Source organism: Equus asinus, chromosome 8 (assembly GCF_041296235.1).
Source record: "Equus asinus isolate D_3611 breed Donkey chromosome 8, EquAss-T2T_v2, whole genome shotgun sequence".
Taxonomy (NCBI): domain Eukaryota; kingdom Metazoa; phylum Chordata; class Mammalia; order Perissodactyla; family Equidae; genus Equus; species Equus asinus.
This window is the reverse complement of record NC_091797.1, coordinates 76,440,414-76,457,547: the sequence shown is the minus strand read 5'-3', so window position 1 is coordinate 76,457,547 and position 17,134 is coordinate 76,440,414. Positions and strand designations below refer to the sequence as shown.

The following is a 17,134-nucleotide window of genomic DNA, read 5'->3' as shown; positions in this document are numbered from 1 at the left end:
CAGAAGCAGAAAACCAATGTTTAGTGAAATAAGGCAACATCTAGAGCCCCAAACCACAATATACGAAAGTGAAAGGAGGAGGGAGGAACGGAAATGAACTTTGCAAAGTGGAGGAAATTCAGACCCAAGTGCTGCGGAAGTCGATCCCAATGAGAAGCAGGTCAGTCCTCTCCTGGAATCGCAGAAAATGTAGGAATTGGAGGCATCAAGTACAGCAGGAAGCAGAGGACTAAAAATGGGCTTTGGTTGAAAGTCTGTATATGAAACAGTCAGACCTCCAGGTTGCCACCCCCGGTCCTGCACAGTCCCGGCTGACTTCCACTGGAGACAGGTTTAGTGTCTGGAGAAATTAACTCAGAGTGGTTCAGACTCAGGGCCAGTAGGCATGGAGGAGTACAGGGAGTGCATTGCCAGAGGCTGCAAGCATGCAGTTTAGTGGCAGTGGGCAGAGTGAACAGCAAGACCATAGCCCCCTTCCCTGGCCTTGCCCCAGAGAATCAGCTGCCAGGCTTATACCCTCCCAGAAGGCATATGGAGGTCTTCTGTGTGATTGGAACCACCCAGAGAGAAAGCCTTCAGATTCTGACATTTAGGAGTCTCCAACCTAAAAGCTGCCTGGCCATCTATTGACTCGCCGTTTGACGAGCCATGCTTCTGTCACGTACACTGGTCCTAGCAGCCATCCTAACGGGCATCTGGATTTTTTTTTTTTTTTTTTTGGGGTGAGGAAGATTGGCCCTGAGCCAACATCTGTTGCCAATCTTCCTCTTTTTTTTTCTCTCTCCAAAGCCCCAGTACCTAGTTGTATATTCTAGTTGTAAGTCATTCTAGTTCTTCTGTGTGGGACGCTACCACAGCACAGCCTGATGATTGGTGTGTAGGTCTGTGCCCAGGATCCAAACCAGTGAACCTCAGGCCACCAAAGCGGAGTGTATGAACTTAACCACTTGGCCACAGGGCCGGCCCTGGCATCCAGACTTTAGAAAGCTTTCCACATGAAGAGAGAATTCAAAACATACTAGTGGGAAAAAAAAAAAGAAGAAGAAGAAGAAAAATAAACAAAGTGCAGGGAGCAAAAGATAACTTCAAATAGACTCAAATAATATTCTTTGAGAAATAGACAATATTGCACCCATGAAACAAGAACAGGATGCTCTGTATATGAAGTAACACTTGAAGATAAGAAAGACTTCTAAGAAAAAAAATTTTAATTTTTGTAAAATTTCCCTAAAAGTAAGTCAAAGAGACAAAAATCAGAAAATATAATAAAACTAGAGTTGATTCAGCAAGTTCAACATCTAATAGAAGTTCCAGAAAGAGACAACAGAAAAAGTTAAAGGGAGAAAATAACTAGATAATATAACAAAATATCCCTAGCATGAGGACATGACCCCCCATGTTATAAGAGCCCTGGATTACCCAAGCCCATTAATGTTAAGAGGACTCACACCAAGGCACATAATCATGAAATTCAGAACACCAGTGATAGAGAGGAGATTGTAAGGTTCTCAGAGAGAAAAGCAGATCCTGGGGGGCCGGCCCCGTGGCCGAGTGGTTAAGTTCGTGCGCTCCACTTCAGCAGCCCAGGGTTTCACCAGTTCGGATCCTGGGCGCGGACATGGCACGGCTCATCAAGCCATGCTGAGGCAGCGTAGCACAACCAGAGGCACTCACAACTGGAATATACAGCTATGTACTGGGGAGCTTTGGGGAGAAGAAGAAGAAGAAAAAGAAAGGATTAGCAACAGATGTTAGCTCAGGGCCAATCTGAAAAAAAAAAGCAGGTCACAGAGAAAGGAGCCAGTATAAGAATGACAGCGGAGGAAATAGAAGGATTTACAACTAGGATATATAACTACACACTGGGGCTTTGGGAAGAAAAAAAAAAAGAGGAAGATTGGCAACAGATGTTAGCTCAGGGCCAATCTTCCTCACCAAAAAGCATACCTTAAAAAAAAAAAAAAAAGAATGACATTGGGTGTCTCGAAAGCAATGTCAGAAGCTACAAAATAGTGGAGCAATACCTTTCAAATTCAGAGGGCAAGTGATTTTCAGCCTATGTTTCTCTACCCAGCCAAACTACCCAACATGTGTGGAGGTAAAATTAAATAATTTTTTTTTTTTTGAGGAAGATTAGCCCTGAGCTAACTACTGCCAATCCTCTCCTTTTTGCTGAGGAAGACTGGCCCTGAGCTCACATCCATGCCCATCTTACTCTACTTTATATGTGGGACTCCCGCCACAGCAAGGCTTGATGAGCGGTGCCATGTCTGCACCCGGGATCCGAACTGGTGAAACCCTGGGCCGCTGAAGTGGAACGTGCGAACTTAACTGCTGTGCCACCGGGCCAGCCCCTAAAATAACTTTTAGTTGTGCAAAGTTTCAAAAATTCTGCTTCCTGTGACCTTTCTGAAGAGACTTCTGGAGGATGTGCTCCTGTAAAACAAGGAAGTACATCAAGAAAGACAAAGACAAGAGATCCAGGAAATAGCAGCTGTGATACAAGAGAAATGAAGTACAGGGACTGGCCCAGTGACATAGTGATTAAGTTCATGCACTCTGCTTCAGCGGCCCAGGGTTTGCAGGTTTGGATCCTGGGCATGGCCTACCCAACACTCATCCAGCCAGGCTGTGGCAGGCGTCCCACATATAAAGTAGAGGAAGATGGGCATGGATGTTAGCTCAGGGCTAATCTTCCTCAAAAAAAAAAAAAGCAAGCAAGAAAGAAATGAAGTAAATTTCCAGGATGATAAAGGGAGGTCCCAGGACAATAGCTATGTGTTAGGCCTAGAGAACAACCCGTCCATATGGTTAGGACAAAGGGTGTTAGAGGGGAAAATTGAGACAGATAGGATCTGACAGGGCTGACTGTGTGAGAATTATATTGAGAGATATGTAACAAAGCTATTGGCTGATGTGCAAAGTCCTAAACTGTGGGTTTAAAGAAAGCTAAGCAAATGGGAAAAAATTAAGGCAGCTGATAACTCCAGGAAAATCAAAAATTTCAACAATAAAGGAAAAGAAATCATAATGTACAACTTGACTTAAGAGCACGCAATATTTTTGTGGTCAAAATAGTAAAAACATTGATATGAATTTAACAAGATATGACTTACCTATGTTGGTAGGATGGGGGAGGAAAGAAGTGTATAAGTAAAAAAGCAAAGTAAAATCATTCTAACATAAGTCAGTAGATGATGTCTGAAATTGATGATTCTAGAAAAAAATATACAGGTTTTAATCTGGAGATAAATACTAGAAGTAATAACTAAAAAATTTGAAAGCAGTTACCTCCAGGCAGGCAGTAGGTAGGGCTGTATGACCAGTTCTGGTCAGGTAGTAAGAGGCATGGGTGTGTGTGGGCCAGAGAGGAGACTGCTATTTTTAACTATAAGCCTTCTGACATGATTGGACTTTTAAAAACTCTATATTTTATTTTTATAAAAATCTTTAAAAACCGTAACTTAAAAAATTCCATTTTGTTTTGTTTTATTTTATTTTATTGCTCTACACTGTTTCTTGGGTCCCCTATCTTTCTCTTACTTGAATTTAATGTCTACTTTGCTGGAGAACAACCTCTAGTAATTCTTTCAAATATGGCCTATGGATGCAAAAGCCATTTAACCTTTTATCCACCAAGATTTTTTGAGGTGTAATTTACATGTAGTAAAATTCACGCTTTTTACGTGTACATTTCTATGAATTCTGAGAAACTCACACAGTCGCGTTACCACCAGCACAATCAGGAGACAGAATATTTTTTTTTTTTTTAAAGATTTTATTTTTTCCCCTTTTCTCCCCAAAGCCCCCTGGTACATAGTTGTATATTCTTCGTTGTGAGTCCTAGTTGTGGTAGGTGGGACGCTGCCTCAGCGTGGTTTGATGAGCAGTGCCATGTCCGCGCCCAGGATTCGAACCAACGAAACCCTGGGCTGCTTGCAGAGGAGCGCGTGAACTTAACCACTCGGCCACGGGGCCAGCCCCAGGAGACAGAATATTTTAATCACTCCAAATAGTCCACTTATTTCTCTTTGTAGTTAGACCACTGTCCCCCAGTTCCTGGCCCCTACTGATCTGGTTTCTGTCCCCATGATTTGGTCTTTTCCGAACGTCATACAAATGGAATCAAACAATATACAGCCCTTTAAGCCTGGCTTCTTTTACTTGGCATAATACTTTTGAGAGTCATCCATAGTATTGCATTTATGGGGACCTTTGAAATCCAAAGGTATAGTGGTCATCAGTGCCATTCACCAAATATTTCTGGCTGTCTGTTTTCTGGTCACAGATCAGATTGTACTTCCTGGCTCCCTTGTGGTTAGGTGGGGCCATGTGATTAGTTCTGGCCAATGAGTTGTGAGTACACGTCATCTCTGGGCCAGACCATTTAATTGACAATGCAAGACCTTGTTGAGCTCTCTCCCCTTCTGCCACAGTGATGGGCAACATTTGTGATGGTGGCTGCTCAGTCAGCCTGAGTCTTGGAGTGACTATGACCAGCAGAGCCCCCTGCTGACCTGCGATGGACACATAGCCTATAGACAGGTAGCTTGAACCAGAAGCACACCTTTGTGGTTTTAAGCCACTGAGATCTGGGCATGGTTTGTTTTCACAGCACAATCACCCTATACTAACCCATACAGAAGGCTTGTGTTTTTAGCACTGGGAAATTTTCTTTTATTGCTGCTTTGATTATTTCCTCTCTCTATTTTTTCCTCTCTCTCTCTCTCTCACTTTCTTCATTCTTTCTGGAACTATCAGGCAGGTCCTGGGACTTTCGGATTATCCTCCATGTTAGTTAACCTCTCTTTATCCTTTTGGCAGTCTTATGGGAGAAATTCTCAGATTACTCTTTTAGCTCACTACTGTGTTTTCCAACCTTGTTCATTTTGCTATTCAACTCAGCTTGTTTAAAAATTATAATTTTATATTTATATGTATTTTCCAAGACCTCTATTTGCTTCTTTCCCATAATGGGTTGTTGCTTAACGCATGCAGAATTTTCCATATTCTTTCTAGGACTATTATTATTATTGTTATTTCTTTGGAGGAAGATTAGCCCTGAACAAACTGCTGCCAATCCTCTTCTTTTTGCTGAGGAAGACTGGCCCCAAGCTGACATCCGTGCCCATCCTCCTCCACTCTATATGTGGGACGCCTACCACAGCATGGTGTGCCAAGCGGAGCCATGTCCGCATCCGGGATCCAAATCGGTGAACCCTGGGCCACTGAGAAGCGGAACATGCAAACTTAACCGCTGTGCCACCGGGCCAGCCCCTAGGGCTACTATTTTTAAAGTCTTTTGTTTGTTAACTTTTCCCCTTCACTCGTTAGTTCTCAGGGAGCTTTCTTCCAGAGTGCTGACTTTCCTTAATTGTTTGCTGGCTTTTGCTGGCCCGTAACACGTGTGTTTGGGAATTCGTATTTGCCTGATTGCTGATTTGATGACAACGGAGTGCTGCTTCTGATTTTTGGTCAAGAGACGGCAGTTTTATCAGGTTCTGTGTCTTTGTGGCTTGTTGGGTGTGGGAGCTCTTTGTCCTTCCCGGGAGTTGTTAAGTCTCCAGGGCACTGCCTTCCAGGTCCCTCTGTGCACTTGCTGTCGCTGCCCACTATTCAGGAGGAAGGAAGGTGGGGGCCATCAGCCTAGATCCTCTTCGAGCATTTCCACATTTCCTGGAAAACTGCCCCTGAGACCTTCTTCCTGCCATTGATTGTGAGCTTGGAGCGCCCTCCTCCAGATCTCGTTCGTGGTGATCCTCTGCTTCCTGCATTTTTAACTGTGATTTCCCTCCAGTCTTATTTCTTCTCTAATACAGTTTTTTAGGAATTTATGGTGAGGATTAACGAAGTATGTTTGTGCACCGAATATGGCCCACGGATTGCCAGTTTGCAACATCAGCCTTAAGAGGTTATCTTCTCCCAGTGAATTGATGTTCATTTTTTTTAATTAAAAAAAAAGTATACATCCTCCCACATGGATGTCTTTTGTGTCAAGAAACCAAAGAGAAATAGAGTACACTCCTAAACAAAAAAGAATACAAGTAATAATTGTTTCTTTTGGAAATTAGAAAAAATAAATAAGCATAAAAAAGAAAACAGGGGCCCACCCAGTGGTGCATCAGTTAAGTTTGCATGTTCCACTTCAGCAGCCTGGGGTTCACCGGTTCGGATCCCGGGTGTGGACATGGCACCGCTTGGTAGAGGAAGATGGGCATGGATGTGAGCTCAGGGCCAGTCTTCCTCAGCAAAAAGAGGAAGATTGGCAGCAGTTAGCTCAGGGCTAATCTTCCTCAAAAAAAAAAAAAAAAAAAAAAAAAAACCAGAAGAAAAAATCACCCTGCCCAAAGATAACTGGTGTCAACATTATAGTGATGGTACTTTATGACAAATACATATAAAAATAGATATTGGGGCCGGCCCCGTGGGCGAGTGGTTAAGTTCGCAAGCTCTGCTTCTGGCGGCCCAGAGTTTCACAGGTTAGGATCCTGGGCGCGGAAATGGCACTGCTCATCTGGCCATGCTGAGGCGGTGTCCCACATGTCACAACTAGAAGGACCCACAACTAAAAATACACAACTATATACCTGGGGGCTTTGGGAGAAAAGAGAAAAATTAAATCTTAAAATATATATATATATATATATATACACACATAGTTTTTTGAAATTGATATCAAACCACCGATAACTGTTTAAAAGTTGTTTTTCCATGCAATAATATATCATGGACTTCTTTCCCTGTCAATAAATATACATGTACATCATTTAATATGTAGTGTTCCATTGTATTGGGGGTTATAATATTCAATGAATTCCCTCTTGTTGGGCATGACATTGTTTCCAATGTTTCCTCTTTATAATTGATGCTACAATCATCGTCCTTGTACACATATCCTTAGGTTAAAATTCTAGGGGCCCGCCCATGGTGCAGCTGTTAAGTTTGCATGTTCTGCTTAGTGGCTGGGGGTTCGCCGGTTCGGATCCCAGGGTGCAGACATGGCACCCCTTGGCAAGCCATGCTGTGGTACGTGTCCCACATATAAAGTGGAGGAAGATGGGCACGGATGTGAGCTCAGGGCCAGTCTTCCTCAGCAAAAAGAGGAGGATAAGCAGCAGATGTTAGCTCAGGGCTAATCTTCCTCAAAAAAAAAAAAATTCTAGAAGTGAAATTGCTGTGATAAATGTGGCTGGGCATTTAAGAGTTTACGGAGGGGAAAAGTCTCCAGATAAAGGAAGGCAACTCAAAGGGTGGACTTTCAGACATCTGCAACCAGAGTTGAGAGCAGTGGTTTTGGCAAGGGGGAGATCTCAAACTCATGCCGAGGCTGCCAGTCGCTGTGGCCTATGCCTCCTTGGAGACATCTAAGTAAGGAGTTAGTGCAGCCATTTTGGAAAGAGCCTTTTTTCCTTCCCTCCCAACACCCTCCCCTTCAGGAGGAGGGTGGGGCGGGGCTGTCGGCCCCCATCCAAATCTGGAAGTGAAAATGGCTTCAAAGCAGAGCACTGGCGCCTCGTGGAGGACTCGTGAGGCCCTGCCGGGACGACTGTGGGTGCTCCTGCCCCAGGGGCCTCGCTCACCCTCCTGATGCCTTACCATCCCCCACCCTCCCCACACGGTCCCCACCCTAGGCTGGCTTTGAACCCCTTGCCAGCTTTCTAGAAGTGTCAAGTATTAGGTTGAACCATATGAAATTGCTGTTTCGCAGTCAAAAAGTGGTTGAGTATTGGGAATTTCTAGGTACCCATGGTCTGATTGGTTCAATTCCTTCAGTCTAGTGCATACATTTATTTAACACTCATTCTGTGCTAGGCACAGTACTAAGCAATTTAAGGCGTTTTTTAAATTGTCGCAACTTTCTGAGGCATAGGAATTGTTCTCTATTTGAAAGAGAAGAAAACTACGGCTCAGAACTTCCCCTTTTGGAATTGTTTGGAGGCTGGTTCACCTTCCAAACTTAAGATCTTAACAATAGTTTGAGTTGTGAAGGAGCTGGTGGCTCTGCCACTTACTAGCTGTGATGCCCTAGTCAAGTGAATTAACTTGGCAGAGCCAGCTTCCACGTCTGTGGACGTGAGGTCACAGTGAGAAGAGTTCTTGCTCTTGTTTTCACGTTAGAAAAATCCCTTTGGTCTTCAGCGACTCAGTCTTCTCATCAATAAAATGGGGACAATAACGACAGCACACAGTAACATTCGGGACGAGCTGGGAGGACGCAGTTCCGGGCCCTGCAAGAGAAAGCGGGACCTGTGAGGGGGAAGGAGCCCCACACCCACCCACCACGTGGAGCGCCCGCCCCGCCCGCAGCAAGGCCGCAGGGCGATTCTCCGGAACGCCGGGCGGGGTCAGCGCGGCCCGCTCGGCCAACGCCTCTCCCAGGCCCCGGCACTGGCGAGCGGCACCACCCACCCATCACGTCCCGCAGCACCCGGGGCGGCCCGGAGGGAGGGGGTGGCGAGGGGCGGGGCCGGGAGGCGTGGCCTCCGGCTCTCCTCCTCTCTTTTTTTGTCCGCCTAGATGCGGAAAGGCTTCCCTGCGCCTTTAAGGGGCCGACGCGGGCAGCCGATTGGCCGAGACGCGCCCGTGACGTCACTCCGGGGCCGGCGCCGAGGCGGCCCCTTCGGCCCGCGCCCTCCCCCTCCCGCCCCGCCGCGCGCTCGCGGACGGTCGGCGCGCGGGCTGGGCCGGCGCCTCTCAGCTTCGCTCCTGGCGTCGCCCCGGGCCCCGGGGGATGCCCCCGGCCGGGTCCCCCCATGGCCACCGACGTCTTCATGTGCTCCCCGCGCCGGCCGCGCAGTCGGTGCCGCCCGATGCTGCTCAAGCCCCAGGTGCCCGAGGACGACGACGACTCGGACACGGATGAGCCGTCCCCGCCGCCCGCCTCCGGCTCGGCCACGCCGGCCCGGGCCCAGGCGAGCGCCGTGCCGCAGCCGTCCCGGGCCGGGTCGGGCCGCGAGGAGCCTCCGCGCCGCCAGCAGATCATCCACAGCGGCCACTTCATGGTGTCGTCGCCGCACCGCGAGCACCCGCCCAAGAAGGGCTACGATTTCGACACGGTCAACAAGCAGACGTGTCAGACCTACAGCTTCGGCAAGACCAGCTCCTGCCACCTGTCCATCGACGCCTCACTCACGAAGCTCTTTGAGTGCATGACCCTGGCCTACAGGTAGGGACTCGGCGACCCCCGGCGGGCCCGGCCCGCCCCACCTCGAGCAGGGCTTCCTTCTTTGACAAAACTGGCGTGGAGGGCCGAGCCGCCTGGGGGCTCCTTGGCTTCACGCCTTCCCTTTGGGTCTTCCCCCTTCGGGAGGAGTTAGGGTCTGGGGTCCCCAGAGGAAGCGAGAGCGGCCGGGGTCCTGGCCTCTTCTCCTGTCAGCAGTGCTTGGGTTCTTCCGGCTCCACGTTCCCATCCAGGCCTTCCCCTCCAGTGTCCCCAGGCCACCGATTTTGGGCAAGAGAGAGGTGTAAATACAGGCTGCACCTTATGTTACTCGACTCTCTCCGCCCCTTACCCCAAATGCTTTGTTTCCAGCAATATCGAGTAGTGGCTAAGATCACCTGTCCAGGGGGTGGCTTAAGCACTGGCTCCACTGTGTTTAATGGTTGTGTAAAATCTCAGAGCCTATTTCCTCCTTTATAAAGAGGGGATGACAGTAGTATCTGCCTCCATTGGCTGTTGTGGGGATGGAATAAGATAGGTAAAGTGCTTATTTCAGTGCCTGGCACATAATTGGATGCTCCATAAATGTTGGCTACTTTTCTTACTGTCCTGGCAGAGGGAAGCTGGGTCCCCTCACATCCCCCTTATTGGAAAGCCCTCCTCCAACTTGGGAGGGGCCCTGGATGCCTCCTAGGAAGGCGTTTGGAGCCACAGCTGTTGGAGGTGCAGTCTGTCCTCCTGGCAAATTGGAGGGTTCTCTGGCCAACCCTGAAACATGATATGGGGATGTCAGTGTTTAGGGCAGGCATCCCAGACACCATCCTGACATGTGGATTTGGTTCCAGGAGGAGATCCCTTTTTCCTAAGTCACAGAGATGCCTGACCCTCAAGGATTAAGACGTCTTTCCATTCTCTCATCCTTCCTCAGTGTGTATGTTAGGTATTTGCTTCAGGTAACTTCTGCCTCAGCGACAGAACTTCTTTGGGCTAGCTGCAGTGCATAGCAGCCCAGCCCTGCGCAAAGCTCATGATAGGATCTGTGCTGAATGGGAGTTACTGCATTAGTAACTGGACTGGCTGGGGCTGTCTTAGGTCTACTCTGCAGGCAGCACAGGAAGAGTTTCCTAGGAGACTCCAGAAGCAGTGTAAAGAAGAGCAGGAACAACCCCCCGCTCCCTCCTTTTGGAGAGCCCTGAGCCCCAGATATATCCAAGTTAAAACATTACACATTTACCTGAAGTTAAAACACTAGATACATGGCTCTGGGTGGCATTTTCCCCCTCTGGAATAAATGATTAGTCAACTTGTTCCTTTGTTGTGTTCCTGAAATGAACCCCCCTTCCTCTCCTGAAGGGTTCTCTGATGATTGTACATTACCCTTAGCTCTTCTCCCATCCCCTTACGTGACACATTGGTCAGGCTCTGCTCTGATTCTTTGGTCCTGCCGGCTTCACCTGGCACTGAGCCTGCGAAGATGTTCTGTTTTGTAAAAAAGCAAATGGTATTGAGATTGCAGCCCTGAGCCGTCTTTTTAGCCTTGCTTACTCAGTCTCAAAGTTTGAGCACTTCCATTGGAATCAAACCCAACTAGATTGTAGCATGTGCTACACTTTGAGAGAGCCCTTTCAAACAAAACTAGAGGTGAAGGACAGGAATGTTTTATTAAGAGAACTTAATCCTCATTTTTATTTTAATATAAACTTCTACATGTACAGGGAGAGAATGGATGACTGAGTAGCAGGCGGCATGGGCTAACACCAAAGAATTTTAGTAGTGGCATATTTTTTTTACTTCTTTCAAAAATATTTTGGCACCTGGCCATTGCTCAGTTAACTTTCTTCATTGAAAAATGCACCCTTAGTTTGTTTCAAGACTTACCTTGCCCTTCAGGACCTCCAGCCCCGCTGGCTCTCTTGCTTTGCAGGTATTCCCTGTGCACAGATCCTGCCTCTGCAGGTCCGCAGTGAATATCTGCCTAGTAATTTCTCATGAAGATGCTCTTTGTCTCTCTATGGGAGGCTGATTTGGACGGTCCCCGAGTTTAGTTGGCAGTGTGGAACTTTGGTACAGATTGAGAGAGGAATGACTCAAAACCAGTTGTCTGTGCTGTATCCTTTGGCACGGAAAGCAGCTCGAGAACAGAACTGAGTTTCTGACCTTAACTGTCCTATCGTGACCACTCGCTGGCTTTCTGAGAAGTAGGGTCGAGGTCGGGGGCAGGGAGGAAAGAAGACTTAACCTCTCAGGTGGTCTAACTTCATTTTCAGTGGGGTTTGAGGCTTCACCACTGGTTTTCCAGGTTTTCTCCTTCTCCTTGGGCTGAGGGGGAGGCCAGCTGGGCCTCCTCTTCTGTGCGACTGTTTCTGGCCTAGGCTCTTTCTAACTTCAACTTCCTGTCGGTCCCCTGGCCTCTTCGTTCAGCTGCCTAACTCCCTGGTACACTCTGTGCTTTCTTTTGGTTTGGTTTCCTGTTAACTGCCGCCTCCCAGCTGTTTCCAGATGAGGCTGAACAGCTCTTTGAGGGGAGGTACTAAGGGCAGGGGAAGTTGTGGTTATTTTTCCCCAGTCCCGTGAAGTGGTCTGGGGATTCTGAATGTGATCTGTTCCTGAACATGCAAAGTCTTGAACTCCCAAAGGGTCTTTGGCAAGACTGACTTTGGGTGGGGAATAGGGTGTTTGAGGAATCGGGACTGTGTGTGAGTGTGCCCAGTGTCCTATCTGGGTAAGTAACAGTGCATATGGGATTCCGGCTTCGTGCAGCTGGCCTTAAAATCCGTGTCCCTGGGGCCGGCCCCGTGTCCAAGTGGTTGAGTTCGCGCACTCTGCTTCGGTGGCCCAGGGTTTACCCAGTTCGAATTGTGGGTGCAGACATGGCACCACTCATCAGGCCGTGCTGAGGCGGCATCCCACATGCCACAACTAGAAGGACCCAAAACTAAAAATACACAGCTATGTACTGGGGGACTTTGGGAGAAAAAAAGGAAAAATAAAATCTTAAAAAACAGAAAATCCATGTCTTTCCCACTCTCTGGTGCTAAGTAGCCCTATAGTGAAACATCTCGATTTGATCCTACAGCATGTGCTCAGGTATTGAGACATTTTGGAGGGGAAGAAGTTGCCTTTCCCCAGGGCAAAACTTAGGTGATAGAGGACGGGGAAGAAGCCCATGGCTTACCTTTTCTAAGCCTTCCTGTCTGCCACTGTAAAATGGGGAGGCTAAAACTTCCCTGCAGGGTGGATGTGAGGATTAACTGAGATAATTCTGAACATGTCCAGTACCTGGCAAAGACGACGCAAGAGGAGGTTTAACAGGCTGAGTCCAATTCTGTGTCCTCATTCAACTGACATTTATTAGAAGCCCAAGTTTCTCATCTGTAAACGGAGGGAAATAACGTATCTGACTAGGATCTTTTAGTGTGGCCCTCAAATGCCTGCTTGACAAATACTAAATAGCTGCATTCTTGCTTTGCCCGTACTTTCTAAGGCTCCACAATGGAGCTATGTACTCTAGAACATAGTTCATGGTTCTTGCCCTCTTAACATTTTAAGGAATGTCACACATGTAAATCACCCACACAGATTCTGAACACGTCTCGTAGACAGCTTTTTGTGGTTGGTTTTGGTTTCACTTCTCTACCTTTTAATGTAGTTCTTTATTAGGGTGTTTTGGTGTGAATGTCTCAGGGAGTAAGAGAGGGTCTTTTTATGTATATAGAGATAAGCAATAGCTTTTTGGACAGTGGGTTTCTGCTTAAATGTGTATTTGAGGAGACCTTTTCATTTGGACCTGTAAGACAGCCTTGGAATGTTGCCCCATATATGTATGCCCTGTATAGTGACCCTCTGTTCCTGCCCAAGGTGGGAGTTTCTGCCACACCTAAGGAATAGCGGGGATTAAAGGTTTAGAGCACTATGTCCTCCAAATTGTAAGTTTTCAACAGAGGAACTTTCTAATGTAGCCAGAGTGACTAGTTGTGAATGGAACCATTCCCACGAATGACTAAATTAATGTTCCTCTTCTGCAACCGTGCTGAAAATAAGCAGTGTTTCTTCTCTTGTGCTTTCTTTAGTCTTTAATCATTGCATAGTGTGCCGTTAAAGGGTGTGCACTGAGATAGGAGTGAAGACTCCAGAGGTGAGAAAGACAGTCTCTGTCCTCAAGGAGCTCACAGACTTGGGGACAGATAAACAGTTGTAGAACAGTTATCAAGGGCTGTGATAAAACATGTGAACCAGGTCTAATGGCAGTACCAAGGAAGGGTGCCAAAACCAGACTGAGTATGTGTTTCCATAATGGGTATCAGTGTGGACAGTTTCCCCTGACATCAAGTTAATACTTATCTCCCCTTCCCCATGTGGCTAGCTGTCAGAAGTTATGGATCATATTGCCCAACCGGAAGCCCCAGTGTTCCTTTAACCTATCTTCTCCACTTCAGTAGCACAGAACCAAATTTCCTTTTTATATAGAGGCTGATTGGCTAATTACCATCTGGAAGGGGGAGGAAGGGGGATAAAATTGGGAAGAGCCTGGGAAAAGAGGTTAGAGGAGAAGATGGAAGGAGTTTATTTGCTAGGGTGGGAGAAGGGAAGAGAATTTACACTACCTGCGTAGTATTATGTCCTAGATTCTTGTTACATTATCTTAAGCAGTTCTCAGAATTATCCTTTCAGGTAGGTGATGGGGGAATTCTTATTGTTCAGATTAAAAAGGAGAAAAAGAAGGAAACCTGAGCTTAGAAGTTAGTTTGCCCTGTCTCTGAGAGGTTAGGCAGCTTGTCCAAGGCAGCGTCTCTGGGGCTTACCTCCCTCATCTGCTGGCAAAAGCCTGCACTTCTGTTAGAGGAGGTGAAAGTGCTAATTCCTCTGCTAAGGCATGGAGAATCCAAGCTGGGCTAAGTGAGTGCCTCTAGGCTGCTCCATGCCCTTCCATGTGCTGCCCTTCCCACTGGTGAAATCCTGCTCTTCCTTTAAGACTTAGCTCGAGTGCCAGTTGCCTTAGTAAGTCTTCCCAAAGGGAGCGAACCCCATATTTCTCTGTAACTCTGTGGCCCTTACTGATCCTGCCTCATGTCATTACCTAGACCGGACTTGATCAGGATTCCTGCTGTCTTCACCTTTGACTTTCCCACAGAGCCTAACAGTGTCTGCTACATAGTGCGTGATTAGGAAATATATATGGAGTTGAAAAGGAAAGCTTAGAGACCTGGAAGCCAACATCATAAAGTTGCCTCTGGCGAACGTTGTTCATCTTCAGCTGTGCAAAGACAAATACAGCCTCTGTGGAACAGTGCTTTAGGGGACTTTGGTGTGGAGTGGGACAGTGGGCTAAGTGCTTTTGCCAGGTGGGTGTTTGTATTGTGGCCCACGTGGACTGGTGTGGGAGGCAGATTAATGCCCCCACCCCAAGATGTCCACGTCCTAATCCCCAGAACCTGTGAGTATGCTAGGTTTCATGGCAAAGAGGAAGTGAGGTTACTACTCAGCTGCGTTTAAATGGGGAGATTATTATCTGAGTGGGCCCAGTGTCATCACAAGGGTCTTTAAAAGTGGAGAGGAAGTCGGAAGAGAGAACCAGAGAGGGAGCAACGGGAGAAGGACTTGGGCTGATGTTGCTGGTTTTGAAGATGGAGGAAGGGGCCATGAGCTAAGGAATGTGGGTAGCTTCTAGAAGCTGGAAAAGGCTAGGAAACGGATTCCCCCTAGAACTAAAGAAGGAACCCAAGCCTGCTGACATCCTGATTTTAGCCCCGTGAGACCCATTTTAGATTTCTGACCTCCAGAACTGGGGTAGTACATTGTGTTGTTCTAAGCCATAACGTGTGGTTGTTTGTTGTAGCAGCAATAGGAGACTAACACTGACTGGTTTCAAAAGTTTCTTGCAGTAACATTCTTAAACACATAACTCAGGTTTCGAAGTCTCTCCCAGCTCTTCTTCCACTGCTGGGGAGCAGAGCGACCCACCCTGGATTACACTGAATTACACTGAGTGTATTAGGCATGAGTTCAGAGGATCTAGTGACAGGAGGGCCCTCATTGTAAAAGGTAAAGTCTGTAAGGTGGGCTGTTTCCTTGTTCCCCAGGACAGTTCATTTTACTTATTTTTAATGATTCATGTCATGGCTGGTGAAAAATTCAGAGTGTGAGCTCCCATTCCCCAGAATTGAATGACTTCTTGGGTATATTTTTTGTAGTCCAGACAGCAAATAGCTTAGGTGATATTTCCTATCCTTTGTTGGAATTCTGTCTATGGCTAGAATTCCAGGCCACAGGACTTGGGTTTTGGGCAGAGTTCTTTTGGCTGCATGGATCAGGGACCCTCTTGTGCTGGCTTGTGTAATGGGGGTTTATTGTAAGGATCAGGAAGGGTGCTAGCAGTCTCACACAACTCCAGGATGCCTAGGCCTGCTTGACTTCGGTGGAGACTGGAGCTGGGTTCCAAGCTCTTCTGGGTCCTCAGCCGGGGGAGTTTGTCCTTCTTTACTAGTTCACCCCATTAAGTGACGGCTCCTCTATCAGGCCCTGCTTTTCTTTGCGGTCTTACTTCTTCCACTCCCAGCTGGCTCTGTCACCTGCTGCCCTGTTTCTTCTCTGCTTCAGAGCTACTGCTTATGGGAGGTTCTGCATCTGCCTGACTGGAGCTTGCCCACGGCCTGTGTTTCACATAGAGACCTCACTTAGAGCTTCCTATTACTGCCAGTGCTCTTTGCCAATTGTCTAATTAAATTAACCCCATAGCCTCCAATTCAGATGTTTGAGGGAGAATAGCTGCTTCCTCCTTCACTGAGCAGAATGTCACAGGCCACAGAGCATGAGTCTGGCCCTGGTCTTTGGACTGGCTGTTCTTTTCAGAAGTATTAATCAGGCCTCTCTTGTATGCCAGGCACTGGTGTAGCCTTGGGGATAGAGTAGTCAACAGGACAGATGAGTCATCTCCCCTCATGGAGTTTATGTTCTAGTAGGGGAATCAGTAAGCAAATCAGATTTATGGTGTTAGTGCGGTGAAGAACTTAAAACCAGATGAAAGGTGGAAAGTGATAGGGGGTGGGGGAGGGTGGTCAGAAATCTTCTGAGGAGGTGACATTTCAGGTTGAACTGAAACCTGAGTGGTGAGTAGGAGCCAGGCGTGGATAGTCATTCCAGGCGGAGGAAGGGCCCGAGGCAAAGGCCCAAGGTGGAATGAACTTGGCACATTCGGGGCTAGAAAAAAGGCCGGCATGCCTAGAATGTTGAGGGCCGGGGTGAGTGGTAGGAGACAAGACTGAGGAGGCAAGGGGCCTGGCTGGCCGTGGTGAGAAGTTGCGATACTCTGCTCATTGCATTGGGCAGTACCTCGTTGAGGCTGCTCTGTGGAGACTGGATGATGGGGGCCGGGAGCAGAAGTGGGGTGCCAGTTGGGAGGCTGTTGCGCTCCGTTCTCAGACTAGGATGGCAGCATGGAAGTGATGAGAAGTGGATGGATTCAAGGTGGGTTTGGACTTCCTGATAGATTGGATGTGGGGGGGTGAAACAAAGAAAGGAATCAATAGTGGCTGAAGTTTTTGGCCTGCGCCATGGGTCGTTATTGAAATGAGGAAGCTGATGAAGGCCCAGTTGACTGTGTGGCTGGTGTGTGTTTTGCTGAGGACACTGCTGTGCTGCATGATGAATGTGGCTGCCGCAGGCTGCCTTGCCGGTGGGGCAGCTTCCGCGCAGGGGCTGCAACGGGGCTGTCAGTGTAGGGGGCACTACAGTCGCCCAGTGAGGTCCTCACTGTCGCCAAGAGCAATTCTCCACTTAGCCCTGACCAGTCGAGACACCCTGGATGCTTTCTTCTGTCCATGCTGCTCTATCTTGCCTCCCTAACCGCTGCTGGGCCTCGTGAGGGCGCCCTTTGGGGAGGGGAGGTTTTGGAGTGCCAAGCTGGCATTCAGAACATAATGTCTTTCCCCATGAAATGTATATGTCATATATCCCAAATGGTAACTTTACTCAGTT

The 17,134-nt window shown here is 47.7% G+C and overlaps 1 protein-coding gene across 4 annotated transcripts in view; it reads left to right on the top strand.

The window, feature by feature from the left end:
* The first annotated feature begins 8,603 nt into the window (after positions 1-8,603).
* MLXIP (MLX interacting protein) overlaps positions 8,604-17,134 on the top strand; it is a 54,021-nt gene continuing 45,490 nt past the window's right edge. For 3 of the 4 annotated variants that reach the window (XM_070515967.1, XM_014858729.3, XM_014858726.3), the window contains exon 1: positions 8,622-9,166. In XM_070515967.1, the coding sequence (XP_070372068.1) occupies positions 8,754-9,166 (413 nt within the window). In that variant the 5' untranslated portion in view covers positions 8,622-8,753. Of the gene's footprint in view, positions 9,167-17,134 lie in introns of all 4 variants that reach the window. The other variant, XM_014858727.3, reaches the window with a different exon arrangement.